Here is a 15,226-nt window from a genome sequence, read left to right as displayed (position 1 = left end):
AGCTGGTAAAGTCAACTGTGAAAATGTTTAGTGAAAATTACAAAATAAATTATCATTCTAGGAGCCCAATTCTTAGCCTTACAACCATGTAATTTCATGACCCCAAACAGTTGTAGCCTGTCCACAGAAAAGGCTCTATTAAAATTTGGGAGCCAATCCAGGAAAGAGACTAAAACTCCATTTTGCACCTTTCCTGAAACTTTGTAGGCTCATGAACTGTTGTAGCCAAGTGCCAAGAAACAGCATCAAGGGAGCTAGTCCTCACAAAAGGACCTTTGTAAACTGTCAGCTATAAATTAAACCAATCAATCCACCCTAAACTAGGACTGAAGAAACTATAGCTATCCTTACTCTTTTGCTACGAAGAATTTCTTCCTGTTCCTCACCGGTACCTCACTTTTGCATCTTTAAAGTCAGCTGCTTAGCTCTTCTAGGAAAAGGAGAAAATTTTACTAGCAAATGTGAATAAAGTCCAAATAGTACCACAAAATTAACACAATTTTGTGGTGAAAGCCTGCTGCTCATTAACATTTGTGAGAACTGTCCAAATAATACTAATCAAAAGGGTTTTACTTCAAGTCAACTGAAAGTGAATGAATTAAATGCCATCCACAAATTTGGAATAATTGTCAAATAGGTCCAAGAAGAGAACTTGACCCTTTAATGTATAAAGCCACTGTCTTGTTATGTAAGAGCAACACGCTAATATATAAGGCTTCTCCTACTAGGGTCAAGGGAATAGAATGTGATATGACAGGACAACAACAACTACAACACTAGTTCTGCCTCCCTGTGAGAGTCAAAGGGATGAGAAAATAAAAATGGCGATCAATTAACCATGTGATCTCCCTTCACAGACCTCCTTATCTCTCATCACATCCAGAGGGAATGAAGTCAAGGGATCAAGGATGAAATTAGATTGGAGTTAAAGATCAAAGAAAAGTATGGCCCCAAGCTCCAAAATGGTTCCCATGGACCCAAGCTAGCCCCAACAGAACCTGGTTACAGGCCTACCCCAGCACCAAGCCAGCAGTCGCAGACTTAGGCTCAGGGCCCACCCATCCCTGGAGACCTGGACTCCAGGCTCATACCCACAGTCCTAGTTGACAGGCCTGCCCCAATAGAACCCCATGCCACGCGGGTGCCTGTGGATTCAGGACCAAGTCCACTCCCACAGATACATGTGCCAGGTAAGTTCTCGTAGATTCAGACTCAAAGCCCACCCCACTGCCGCGTCAGCTCCTATGGACCCAGGTTTCAGACTGACCCCAAATGACCCAGGCTCCAGGCCTGCTTCCACAGTTCCAGGCACCAGGATGACCTCTACAGACCCAAGCCTCAGGTCCACCTGCCCGCTGACTCCAGCAATAGGCCAGCCTATCCAAGGACTCCAGGAGCAAACTTGCCTGCAGAGCCCTTCAGCAAGTCCACCCAGAACCTCTAGATGAGCTGACAAGTGAAGGGCTTTCCTTGACAAAGCCAGTCTATAAAGACTAGAAGAGGTGCCCACATGTTTAAATGTATAGACACCAATTCAAGGCTACAAGGATCACAAATGATCAGGGACAAATGACACTAGCAAAGGAAGAAAATTAAGCACCAGCAACTGATCCAAAATAATGCAGATCTATGAACTTCGTAACAAAGAATTCAAAATAATTGTATTAAAGAAGCTCAGTGAGCAACAAGAGAACATAGACAACTATATGCAATCCAGAGCTAAAGAACACAAGGACTAAAATGAAAAATTCCACAGGGCAATTCAACAGAAGACTTGATCAAACAGAAGAAAGAAGCAATGAGCTCAAAGACAGGTCATTTGAAATTATCCAGTTAGAGGAACAAAAAGAAAAAGGAATGAAAAAGAATAAAGTTAGCCTACAGGATTTATGGGACACCATCAAGCAAAATGAAATGCACATTATAGGAATAGTGAAAAGAGTAAAGAAAGAGAAAGGGGCAGAAAGCTTATTTAAAGTAATAATGACAGGCCAGGCGCAGTGACTCACACCTTTAATCCCAGCATTTTGGGAGGCTGATGGGGGCAGATTACCTGAGGTCAGGAGTTCAAGACCAGCCTGACCAACATGGTGAAACCCCGTCTCTACTAAAAATACAAAAATTAGCTAGGTATGGTGGTGGGCGCCTGTAATCCTAGCTACTCAGGAGGCTGAGGCAGGAGAATCACTTGAACCCAGGAGGCAGAGGTTGCAGTGGGTCATGACGGTACCACTGCACTCCAGCCTGGGTGACAGAGTGGCAAGACTTCATCTTAAAAAAAAAACTTCGGCCAGGTGCGATGGCTCATGCCTGTAATCTTAGCACTTCGGGAGGCCGAGGCAGGTGGATCACGAGGTCAGATCATCGAGACCATCCTGGCCAACACAGTGAAAACCTGTCCCTACTAAAAATACAAAAAATTAGCTGGGCGTGGTGGTGGGCGCCTGTAGTCCCAGCTACTTGGGAGCCTGAGGCAGGAGAATGGCGCGAACCCGGGAGACAAAGCTTGCAGTGAGCCGAGATCATGCCACTGAACTCTAGCCTGGGCAACAGAGCGAGACTCCGTCTCAAAAAAGAAAGAAAGAAAAAAACAAACTTCGCCAAGATACATTATGATCAAATTCTGGAAAGTCAAAGACAAAAAGAGATTTTTGAAAGCAGCAAGAGAAAAGCAACTTGTCATATACAATGAAACTCTCACAAGACTGTCAGTGGTTTTCTCAGCAGAAACCTTGAAGGCTAGAAGAGAATGAGATAACATATTCAAAGTGCTGAAAGAAAAAAAACCACTGGGCTGGGCACGGTGGCTCACGCAAGTAATCCCAGCACTTTGGGAGGCCGAGGTGGGTAAAATGCTTCAGCCTAGGAGTATAAGACCAGCCTGGGTAACATGGTAAAACCCCATCTCTGCAAAAAAATACAAAAATTAGCTGGCTGTGGTGGCATACACCTCAGCTACTTGGAAGGCTGAGGTGGAAGGATTGCTTGAGGCCAGAGGATTGAGAGTGCAGTGAGCTGGGATCACGCCATTGCACTCTAGCCTGGGCAACAGAGTAAGACCCTGTCTCAAGGAAAAAAAAAAAAAAATCTACACAGAATACCATATCCAGCAAGCAAGCTGTCCTTCACAAATGAAAAAAACAAATAAAAGCTTTCCTGAGTTGGGAATGATGATGCACATCAGTAGTTCTAGCTACTCAAGAGACTGAACTGGGGCCAGGCGCGGTGGCTCATGCCTGTAATCCCAGCACTTTGGGAGGCCGAGATGGGTGGATCACGAGATCAGGAGATCGAGACCATCCTGGCTAACACAATGGAACCCCATTTCTATTAAAAATACAAAAAATTAGCTGGGCGCGGTGGCGGGCACCTGTAGTACCAGCTACTCGGGAGGCTGAGGCAGAAGAATGGCATGAACCTGGGAGGCAGAGCTAGCAGTGAGCCGAGATCACGCCACTGCACTCCAGCCTGGGCAACAGAGCGAGACTTCATCTCCAAAAAAAGAGAGAGACTGAACTGGGAGGATTGCTTAAGCTCAGGAGTTGAAGACCAACCTGAGTAACATAGTGAGACCCTATCTCTCAAGGGAAAAAAAAAAAAAAAACTTTCCCAGAAAACAAAAGCTGAGGGAGTTCATCAGCAGCAGGACTGCTTTACAAGAAATGTTAATGGGAGTTCTTCAAGTTGATATGAAAGGATGCTAACCAACAACATGAAAACACATGGGTCGGGGGCAGTGGCTCACACCTGCAAGCCTAGCACTTTGAGAGGCCAAGGTGGGTGCATCACCTGAGGTCAGGAGTTTGAGACTAGCCAGGCCAACATGGTGAAACCCTGTCTTTACTAAAAATACAAAAATTAGCCAGGCGTGGTGGTGGTCGCCTGTAATCCCAGCTACTCAGGAGGCTGAGGCAGGAGAATCACTTGAACCCGGGAGGCGGAGCTGCAGTTAGCTGAGATCACACCACTGCACTCCAGCCTGGGCGACAGAGTGAGACTCTATCTCAACAAAAAAAAGAAAAGAAAACATGAAAGTATAAAATTCACTGTGTAAAAGTAAGAATACAGTCATATTCAGAATGCTCTAATACTATAACACTGGTATGCAAAACACTTTTAATGCTAGTATAAAAGTTAAAAGTAAAAGGCATTAAAAATAACTATATACAAAATAATTTTGGCTATGCATGGGATTACACTAGTAATCCCAGCACTTTGGGAGGCCAAGGTGGGCAAATCACTCGAGGTCAAGAGTTCAAGACCAGCCTGACCAACATGATGAAACCCCGTCTCTACTAAAAAAAAAAAAAAAAAAAAAAAAAAATACAGAAAATTAGCCAGGTGTGGTGGCAGGTGCCTGTAATCCCAGCTACTTGGGAGGCTGAGGCAGGAGAATCATTTGAACCTGGGAGGAGGAGGTTGCAGTGAGCCAAGATTGTGCCACTGCACTCCAGCCTGGGTGACAGAGCAAGACTCTGTCTCAAAAAAAAAAAGCTATATATGAAATAATTTCTTAAGGGATATACATACACAGTATGAAAAGATGTTAACAGTGGTATCAATAAAAAGTGTAAAGTGTAGATATTTTATGTATATCAGAAGTTAAACTATTACCAGCTTAAAAAAGATGTTTCATGTAAGTCCCATGGTAATCACAAAGAAAAATCTGTAGTATAAATAACACAAAAGATAAAGAAAAAGGAATCAAAGCATACCACTACAAAAAACCCAACAAATCACAAAGGAAGAGAGCGAAAGAGGAAGTAACAAAAGGACTATAAAACAGTCAGAAAACATTTAAAAAAAGGTAATAGTAAATCCTTACCTATCAATACCCAATAAAAAGATACAGAGTGGCTGAATGAATAGAAAACCAAGAACCAACTCTATGTTGCCCGCATGTAGCCAGGCACAGTGGCTCACACCTGTAATCCCAGCAGTTTGAGAGGCCAAGGCAGGTAGATCACTTGAGTCCAGGAGTTCGAGACCAGCCTAGGCAACATAGGGAGACCTCATCTCTACAAACAATACAAAAATTAGCTTGGTACGGGGGTGCATGCCTGTAGTCCTAACTACTCAGGAGGCTGAGGTGGGAAGATTGCTTGAGTCTGGCAGGTCAAGGCTGTAGTGAGCAGTGACTGTACCACTGCACTCCAGCCTGGGCAACAGAGCAAGACCCTGTCTCAAAAAAATAAAAAGGATGCATGTAAGCTATAAGTGAAGAAATGAAAAGAGATATTCCATGGAAATGGCAACCAAAAAGGGCAGAGTTGGCTATACTTATATCAGACAAAACAGATGTTAAATCAAAAACTGTCACAAGAGGTGGCACACCTATAGTCCCAACTATTTAGGAGGCTGAAGCCCAAGTAGTTGAGGCTGCAGTGAGCTGTGACAGTACTGGTACTGTCATACCAGCAGCCTGGGTAACAGGGTAAGATTGTCTCAAAAGAAAAAAAAAAACCCCCAGTAAAAAAAAAAACAACAACTGTCACAAGACAAAGAAGGTCTTTATATAATAATAAAGGGTTTGTTGATTCATCTAGAGGTTTTATATATATCGTAAATATATGTATTCCCATATCAAAGCACCTAAGTAAATGAAGCAAATATTAATAGAATTAAAGGAAAAAACAGACAGTAATACAGGGGACTTCAACACTCCATTTTCAACAATGGATAGATCATCAGAGTATCAATTAAGAAAACAATGGATCTGAATAACACTTCAGACCAAATGGAGCTAACAGACCTATATAGAACATTTCACCTGACAGCAGCAGAATATATACTCTTTTCAAGCACAAACACAACATTCTCCAGTTTAGATCATATGTGAGGCCACAAAACAAGTCTTAACAAATTTAAGAAGACTGAAATAATACCAAGTATGATATTTTGGCAATTGTATAACTAGAAATCAGAAGGAAAACTGGGGCCGGGCATGGTGGCTCAAGCCTGTAATCCCAGCGCTTTGGGAGGCCGAGGCAGGTGGATCACAAGGTCAGGAGATTGAAACCATCCTGGCTAACATGGTGAAACCCCATCTCTATTAAAAATGCAAAAAAATTAGCCGGGCATGGTGATGGGCGCCTGTAGTCCCAGCTACTTGGGAGGCTGAGGCAGGAGAATGGCGTGAACCCGGGAGGCAGAGCTTGTAGTGAGTCAAGATCGTGCCACTGCACTCCAGCCTGGGCGACAGAGCGAGACTCCGTCTCAAAAAAAAAAGAAGGAAAATTGGAAAATTCACAAATATGTAGACATTAAACAACATACTCCTGAACAACCAATGGGTCAAAGAAGAAATCAAAAGAGGAACACAAAAATATGTTGAGACAAGCAAAAATGGAAACACAACATATCAAAATTTACAGGATGCAGCAAAAGTAAATCCAAGAGGGAACCTTACGGTAATAAATACCTACATCAAGAAAAAAAAAAAGATCTCAAATAAACAACCAAACTTTACACCTCAAGGAAGTAAAAAAAGAAGAACAAACTAACCCAAAGTTAGCAGAAGGAAGAAAATAACAAAGATCAGAGCAGACATAAATGAACTGGACACTAAAAAGATCAATGAACAGTTTTTTGTTGAAACGAAAACAAAATTTAAAAACTTTTAGCTAGACTAAGAAAAAAGATCTTAGTAAAATGAAAGAGGAGAAATCAGATTTAATACCACAGAAATGTAAAGAATCATTAAGGACTACTATAAACAATTATACACCAACAAATTGAATAACCTAGAAGAAACGGATAACTTCCTAGAAACATACCAAGACTGAATCATGAGAAAAAATAGAAAAGCTGAACAAACCAATAACAAGAAAGAACACTGAATCAGTAATTAAAAACTGTCAGCCGGGCACGGGGGCTCACATCTGTAATCCCAGCATTTCGGGAGGCCAAGGCGGGCAGATCACCTGAGGTCTGGTGTTCCAGACTAGCCTGGCCAACATGGCAAAACCTCATCTCTACTAAAAATACAAAAATTAGCCAGGCATGGTGGTGAGTGCCTGTAGTGCCAACTGCTTGGGAGGCTGAGGCACGAGAATCACTTAACCCAGGAGGTGAAGATTGCAGTGAGCCGAGATCGTGCCACTGCACTCCAACCTGGGTGACAGAGTAAGACTCCGTCTCAAACAAACAAACAAAAAACTCTCAATGAGTTACAAAAAACTTACAAAAACTTACAAAAAAACTCAAGTATTGAAGGAAGAATTAATATCAATCCTTCCAAAGGAAATGTAGAGGATAGAACATTTCCAAACCCATTTTATGAGGCCAGTATCACCATGATACCAAAACTCAACAAGAACACATGAGGTAAGAAAACCACGGGCCAGGCCGGGTGCGGTGGCTCAAGCCTGTAATTCCAGCACTTTGGGAGGCCGAGGCGGGCGGATCACGAGGTCAGGAGATCGAGACCATCCTGGCTAACATGGTGAAACCCCGTCTCTACTAAAAATACAAAAAAATTAGCCGGGTGTGGTGGCAGGCGCCTGTAGTCCCAGCTACTTGGGAGGCTGAGGCAGGAGAATGGCGTGAACCTAGGAGGCAGGGCTGGCAGTGAGCCGAGACCACGCCACTGCACTCCAGCCTGGGGGACAGAGCAAGACTCCGTCTCGGGGAAAAAAAAAAAACCCACAGGCCAGTATCCCTGATGGACATGGATGCAAAAATCCTCAACAAAATACGAGCAAGCCATATTCAACAGCACATTAAAAGGATCATACATCATGATTAAGTGGGATTTATCTTTGAGATGCAAGGATGATTCAATATATGCATATCAACCAATGATATACCACATTAACAGACTGAAGGATAAAAATAATATGATCATCTCAATAGATATGGAAAGAACATGTGACAAAATTCAACATGCTTCAAGATCTGAAAGAATTTGCTTAAAAAAATTCAACATGCTTTCATGACAAAAAACACTTAACAAATTACATATAAAAGGAACGTACCTCAACATAATAAAGGCCGTATATGACAAACCCATAGCTAACATTGTACTCAGTGATGAAAACCTGAAAGCTTTTTCTCTAAGACCAGGAACATGACAAGGATGCCCATTCTCTCAACTACTATTCAATATATTGATAATAATATAAGTCCTACCTAGAGAAATTATGTAAAAGAAAGGGAAGGGGAGGGAAGGGAAGAGAAGGGGAGGGAAGGGAAGAAAAGGGGAGAAGAAAGGAGGGGAGAGGAGGGAAAAGGGAGGGGAGGGGGGAGGAGATGGGAAAGGGGAGGGGGAAGGGGGAAGGGGGAAGGGGAGAGGGAGGGGGAAGGGAAAGGGGGAGGGGAAAGGGGGAGGGGAAAGGGGGAGGGACGGGGGAAGGGAGAGGAGTAGTACGGGAGGGGAGGGGGGAGGGGAAGGGGGAGGGAAGGAGAGGGGAAGGAAGGGGAGGGGAGGGGGAAGGGAGGGGAAGGGGGAAGCGAAGGGAGGGGAGGGGGAAGGAAAGACAAAAGGAAGGGAGGGAGGGAGGGAAGACAGGAAGGGAGGGAAGGGAGGCAGGGAAAGAAACAAAACAAAGAAAGAAAGGTATCCAAATAGGAAAAGAAATTGTCTCTGTTAGTGGATGCCATGATCTTGTATATAGAAAACCCTAAGGACGAGGGCCGGGTGCAGTGGCTCACGCCTGTAATCCCAGCACTTTGGGAGGCCAAGGCGGGTGGATCATGAGGTAAGGGAAATCAAGACCATCCTGGCTCACATAGTGAAACCCCGTCTCTACTTAAAAAAATACAAAAAATTAGCTGGGCATGGTGGCGGGCTCCTGTAGTCCCAGCTACTTGGGAGGTTGAGGCAGGAGAATGGCGTGAACCCAGGAGGCAGAGCTTGCAGTGAGTCAAGATCGCGCCACTGCACTCCAGCCTGGGCAACAGAGCAAGACTCCGCCTCAAAAAAAAAAAAAAAAAGAAAGAAAAAGAAAAAGAAAGAAAAAGGACTTCATAATTGTTAGATAAAATTGTTAGAACGAATAAACTAATTCAGTAAAGCTGCAGGATAAAAATCATTATTCAAAAATCAGTTGTGTTTCTATATGCTAACTATCCAAAAAAGAAATAAGAAAAACAATCCCATTTACAATAGTATCACACCAAAAAAAAACTTAGAAAAAAATTTAACCAAGAAGGTGAAAAATCTATACACTGAAAACTATACAACACTGGTGAAAGAAACTGAAGACACAAATAAATAGAAGGATATCCTGTGTTTATGGATTGGAAGAATTAATATGGCCAAAATATCCATATTACCCAAAGTGAACCACAGATTCAATGCAATCCTTAAATAAAGGGAAAAAGACCCTAAAAGCCATATGAAATCACAAAAGATTCTGAATAGCCAAAGCTATCTGGGGCAAGAAAAACAAAGCTGGAGGCATCATATTATCTGATTTCAAAATATATTACAAAGCTATAGTAATTATAACAATATGGTACTGGCATAAAAACAGACATATATACCAATGAAACAGCCCAGAAATAAATTCCCACATTATGTCCCATTAATTAATCCTTGGCAAAGGTGCCAGAAACAACAGGATAGTCTCTTCAATAAATGGTTATGAGAAAACTGGATATTCAAAGACAGAATAATGAAATTGGAGACTCTTATCTCATACCATATTAAAAAATCAACTCAAAATGGATTAAAGACTTAAACATAAAAACTAACAATAAAAATACCAGGAGAAAACACGAAAAAGGATTCTTGACATTGGTATGGGCAATGATCTTTTAAATATATAACTCCAAAAGCACTGGCAACAAAAGCAAAAATAAACAAATGAGATTGCATCAAACCAAAAAGCTCCCCACACAGCAAAATAAACAATTAACAGCGTGAAGAGACTACCTATGAAATGAAAGAAAAATACCTGCAAACCATACGTCTGATAAGGAGTTAATATCCAAAATATACAAGGAACCCAAACAATGTAATAGCAAGAAAACAATCCAATTAAAAAATGGGCAAAGGACCTGAATAAACATTTTTTAAAAGACATCCAAATGGCCAAGAAGTATATGAAAACATGCTCAATACCACTAATCATCAGAGAAATATAAACGAAAGCCACAATGAGATATCACCTCATACCTGTCACCATGGCTATTATCAAAAAGATAAATGAGAGCAAGTGTTGTTGAGGATGTGGAAAAAAAGAGAACTCTTGTAAACTATTGGTGGGAATGTAAATTGGTACAGTCTTTATGGAAAACAGCCTGGAAGTTCCTCAAAAAATTAAAAATAGAAAGATCATATGATCCAGCAATCCCACTTCTGGGGATACAGCCAAAATAAATAGTCAGTATCTTGAAGAGATATCTGCATTCCTATGTTCACTGCAACAGTATTCACATAATCCAAGATAAGGAATCAACAAAGGGGCCAACAATGAACACACACATAAAGAAAATGTAAGAGTTATACACACATGCCCACACACACAGGAATATTATTCAGCCTTAAAAAGAAAGGACATCCTGTCTTTGTGATAACGTGGATGAACCTGGAAGATATCATGCTAAGTGAAATAAGCCAGGCACAGAAAGACAAATACAGCATGATCTCACTTATATGCGAAATCTTAGAAAAAAAGTCAAACTCAGGATCAGAGAGTAGAAAGTAGAATGGAGGCTGCCAGGGGCTGGGGGTTGGGGGAAATGGGAAGAATGTTGGTCAAAAGGTACGAAGTTTCAGTTATGCAGCATGAATAAGCTCTGGAGATCTAACATACAGCATTGTGACTACATATAACAATACTGGGCTGGGAGTGGTGGCTCACGCCTGTAATCCCAGCACTTTGGGAGGCGAGGCGGGCAGGTGGCTTAGCTCACAAGTTCAAGACTTGCCTGGGCAACATGGCAAAACCCCATCTCAACAAAAGATACAAAAATTAGTTGGGCATGATGGTGCACACCTGTGGTCCTAGCTACTTGGAAGGCTGTGGTGGGAGGGTAGCTTGAGCCAGGGAAGCAGAGGTTGCAGTGAGCCAAGACTGTGCCACTGCACTGCAGGGTAGGCAACTGAGCCATATCTTGTCTCAAAAAACAAAACAAAACAAAACTGTATTGTGTAGGCAAAATTTGTTAAGAGAGTAGATGTTAAATGTTCTTACCACTCTACAATGTGAAGTGATGGGTATGTTAACTAGCCTGATTTTGGTAATCATTTCACAACGTGTACATGTATCAAAACATGTTGTACACTTTAAATATATACAATTTCTATTTGCAAACACACCCTGATAAAGTTGTGGGGGAAAAGTCAAAGAAAAGCAAAACTACAATCAAAAGTAAGGTAGATAATGTAGTCCTTGCTGCCTTGATGATGGTAGGGTTTACTGTAGGATTTACTGACTCCTTCTGATCTATATATTCCTTTAAGCACCAGCTGCTAAAGGCATTTCCTTCCCTACATTTGCCATTTCCCTTAATTACCCATCCTCTCTTTGTCTCACCCTTCCCCTACTCCTACATACGAGACTCAAAGCAACAGGACTGATCTGTCAAGACTTTAAGGACCACTCATGAACAGCACTATGATCTTCCAAGTGCAGGGAGTTATATAAATTACCCCTACCTATAGTCAAAGTCTCCTTGAAACATCTCAAAGCAGATTTTATTCACTTGCCAAGAGAAAAATTTTCCTGTATTATAAAAAGACCATTATTCTACCTAGACTACATAGAGTTGTACAGTAAACCAACGAAGAAGGCACAAACCCTTTTCTTCCATATTCAAGTATCTTTTACTTACCTGAAACTCCACCCAAATCAAAAAATTTGTTTGTGTCAAATGCATAAATCTAAACATTTGTGTAACAGAAAGATTTCACCAAAGGAAAAGTTCTTAGTAATAATAACGTTTCACTAGTTACAATACAGGTATTATACTTTAAACACCTTTCAGAAAATTAAATATCTATGTTTATACTGCCTGAAATTCCAGCAATCATCATTATAACAAAAGGGTTCTCTTTGATATTTCGGTTTCTTTTTTTATAATAATAACTTAGTTTTCATGCAGAGTTAGTATCAACACTATTTTTGAAGAAAATAACTTTAGTTTAAATTTGAAGATCTTTACTTCTTTGTGCATTTTCAACCATGTGCCACTTGGCAATACCATTTTTATAAATAAACTGCACAAGCCAACAGTGCCAAAAGCCCAAGCATGTAAATGCTAAAGTGAACCAGTTCCCCCACAGATTTCATTTTCTTTGTCCCTTTTATTTATATGCACTGTATATAAATAAAGCAGAGTCTCCTTCATGCTCACCAAATTACAGCATGTATTTTTCTTAAATAGGAAAAGACGATGTAAATTAAAATGTTAGCAGACACAAAGAAAATGCTCTTTTATATTATTCATAAATAGACTTTGTTGGGTATTGGCATGAGTAATATAAACCATCATCACTTGGTTCAACATTCTGTATACTCCTAACTTATCTCAACTATAATAGAGAGACACATGCATAAACAGGAATATTTTTATTTATTATTTTTTGTTGTTGTTGAGACAGACTTTCACTCCTATTGCCCAGGTTGGAGTGCAATGGCGCAATCTCAGCTCACCACAACTTCAGCCTCCTGGGTTCAAGTGATTCTCCTGCCTCAACCTCCGGAGTAGCTGGGATTACAGGTGCGTGCCACAACACCTAATTTTTGTATTTTTGGTAGAGACAGGGTTTTGCTGTGTTGGTCAGGCTGGTCTTTAACTCCTGACCTCAGGTGATCCACCCACCTCGGCCTCCCAAAGTGCTGGGATTACAGGCGTGAGCCACTGTGCCTGGCCCTAAACAGGAATATTTTTACAACAATAAATTCTTGGTGTCTTAGCATAAATGCTCAAGTGAATGACAAAACAGGTCACTTAACATAAGATACATTAAGAGTAAGTCCTAGGCCGGGCGCGGTGGCTCAAGCCTGTAATCCCAGCACTTTGGGAGGCCGAGACGGGCGGATCATGAGGTCAGGAGATCGAGACCATCCTGGCTAACACAGTGAAACCCTGTCTCTACTAAAAATACAAAAAATTAGCCAGGCGAGGTGGCGGGTGCCTGTAATCCCGGCTACTCGGCAGCCTGAGGCAGGAGAATGGCATGAACCCGGGAGGCGGAGCTTGCAGTGAGCTGAGATCTGGCCACTGCACTCCAGCCTGGGCGACAGAGCGAGACTCCGTCTCAAAAAAAAAAAAAGAAAAAAAAAAAAGAGTAAGCCCTCAGCTGGGCACAGTGGCTCACGCCTGTAATCCCAACACTTTAGGAGGCCAAGGTGGGAGGATAGCCTGAGCCCAGGAGTTTGAGACCAGCCTGGGCAACAACAACAAGCTCCCATGTCTATTTTAATTTTGAAAATAAATAAAATAATAAAAAATAAGCCCTCAAGGAATTAGCTTATGAATCCCTATGTGAGCAAAAGTGATCATTCAAGCCAAGGTTTAAGTCATTTAATTCCCAAACTAAAATAAAGAAATTATCCAAACAAAATAGAAACCAAAACCTTTCTATTTCAAAATAGTAATACAAAGGTCAGTCTGGTAAGCTTGCAAGCATGATAATACCTGGTTCAGAGAAAGTATCACTAATATCATCATCCTTATCATCTTCATAATCCTCTTCCTCTTCTTCCTCCTCCTCATTTTCAGACAGTTCATGCTCGCTGCCGAATCCTTCATCATGGTCCTCATCATCAACATCCTCCTCGTCCTCCTCATCTTCTTCAGGACTGCATTTGGTTGGCTGTTCACCCAAGTTGTCGGAGACAAAAAGAGAATAATTGTGCTCTTCTTTTTTCTGGGATGAATCTGAGACTGATGTACTGGCAGAAAGACTGCTGCTCTCTCCTGCTGCAAGTGACCCAGGACCTTCCTGGGGTAAGGGACTTAGTAATAGTTCCTGGGTTTCTTTAAAAGGCAAAGCGGGAGTGGCATGACCTTGAAGAGGCTCCATCCCTTTTTTCTCTTGTCTCTTTGCCACTGCACCACAGTAGCAGGTGTTCTCCTTTGCTGCATCTGTGTGAATCTGGCTCAACAAGGGCCGGCTCTGTTGCACTGGGTTGATCTTTACCTTTGCCTTTTTTACATAGTCTTTACATTCAACATGAAAGTTCACCTTTTCATTATGATACATGTTGGTCTTCACCATGATTTGTGTGCTTGAAGTGGGTTTACTTGCTTTTTGGACACAGTCTGACAAAGGGACCTCAGCCTGCAGAGTCTTAGAAGAACACACAGGAGCAGCTGCTCTGCTTGTGATCTTTTTACCAGGGAATGAAGTGGGTAAGGGATTTTGTTTGACACTGAAAAGTGAATCGGGGTAATAAAGGGAATCAGAAACAGACTGTGAGTCCTCACTATTAAGTTGAGCTAAAGTTGGAGTTTTACTTATAACCTCTTCATCTTGGTAAGGACTAGAAAAGTCATCAAGACCCAAGTAATCCACTTCTTTTGTTCCCCAGATGTCACAGCTGGTAAGTTTGGTATATTTTGTTAGGTCTTCACAGTATGTATCCCACTGTTCCCAGTTTGAGGTTAAAGCACCCTCATTATCCAGGACATCTGTGAAAGACTCCAGATTTTCAATGTCTTTGCAGTCCTCCAAAGAAAGAAAGTTGTCTCTAGGATTCTGTTGGTAGTTCATCTCTCTATCCTGAGAAAGGTTTTAAAAAAGAAATTGCACATCATATTTTAGGAAGGAAATATTCACCTCCATATGTCAAACTGATAAATCAGTACTTGACTTTTGGTCTGTTTTAACATAAAGGCTACTGACGTGATGCTTTATTATTCCATATAATGCCATCATTTCCCTAGGCAAGAAAAAGTAGAGTGAAAATAAAACAAACAACAAACAATTAAAAATTAAATTTAAAAAAGAGGGAAAGTGTGTGCCTTGAGAGGCTCAGGTATGATCCAAATATCAAGGGCTCTTGAGTTTTACCATAAACATTCTTCCTGAAAATAGTTTACATTTCCTTATCTTAGAAGGATTTTGGGATCTCCTTAGCAGTGGTGGGGGGGTGGGCACACTTCAATTAAAAAGCAAATAATGTGATATGTGAGAGAGGAAAATTTTAAGTATTAGTAACAATGAAAATAATAAAGACACCCTCATTACAGAAGAAGATATCTTTTCAGTGGGAACTTAAATATAGAGGCAAAGAACAATCCAAAGAGAGCTGGAATTCAGCCACAGAAT

General features: G+C 41.4%; 1 protein-coding gene across 3 annotated transcripts in view; it reads right to left on the bottom strand.

The window, feature by feature from the left end:
• Positions 1–15,226, bottom strand: part of CREBRF (CREB3 regulatory factor) — an 85,136-nt gene that overhangs the window by 31,126 nt on the left and 38,784 nt on the right. For all 3 annotated transcript variants that reach the window (XM_003900528.5, XM_031666608.1, XM_031666607.1), the window contains one exon: positions 13,591–14,677. In XM_003900528.5, the coding sequence (XP_003900577.1) occupies positions 13,591–14,677 (1,087 nt within the window). The remainder of the gene's footprint in view (positions 1–13,590; positions 14,678–15,226) is intronic.

Source organism: Papio anubis, chromosome 5, assembly GCF_008728515.1.
Source record: "Papio anubis isolate 15944 chromosome 5, Panubis1.0, whole genome shotgun sequence".
Lineage (NCBI taxonomy): Eukaryota > Metazoa > Chordata > Mammalia > Primates > Cercopithecidae > Papio > Papio anubis.
Note: the sequence above shows the minus strand (reverse complement) of the source record. Positions and strands in the feature narration are given on the sequence as shown.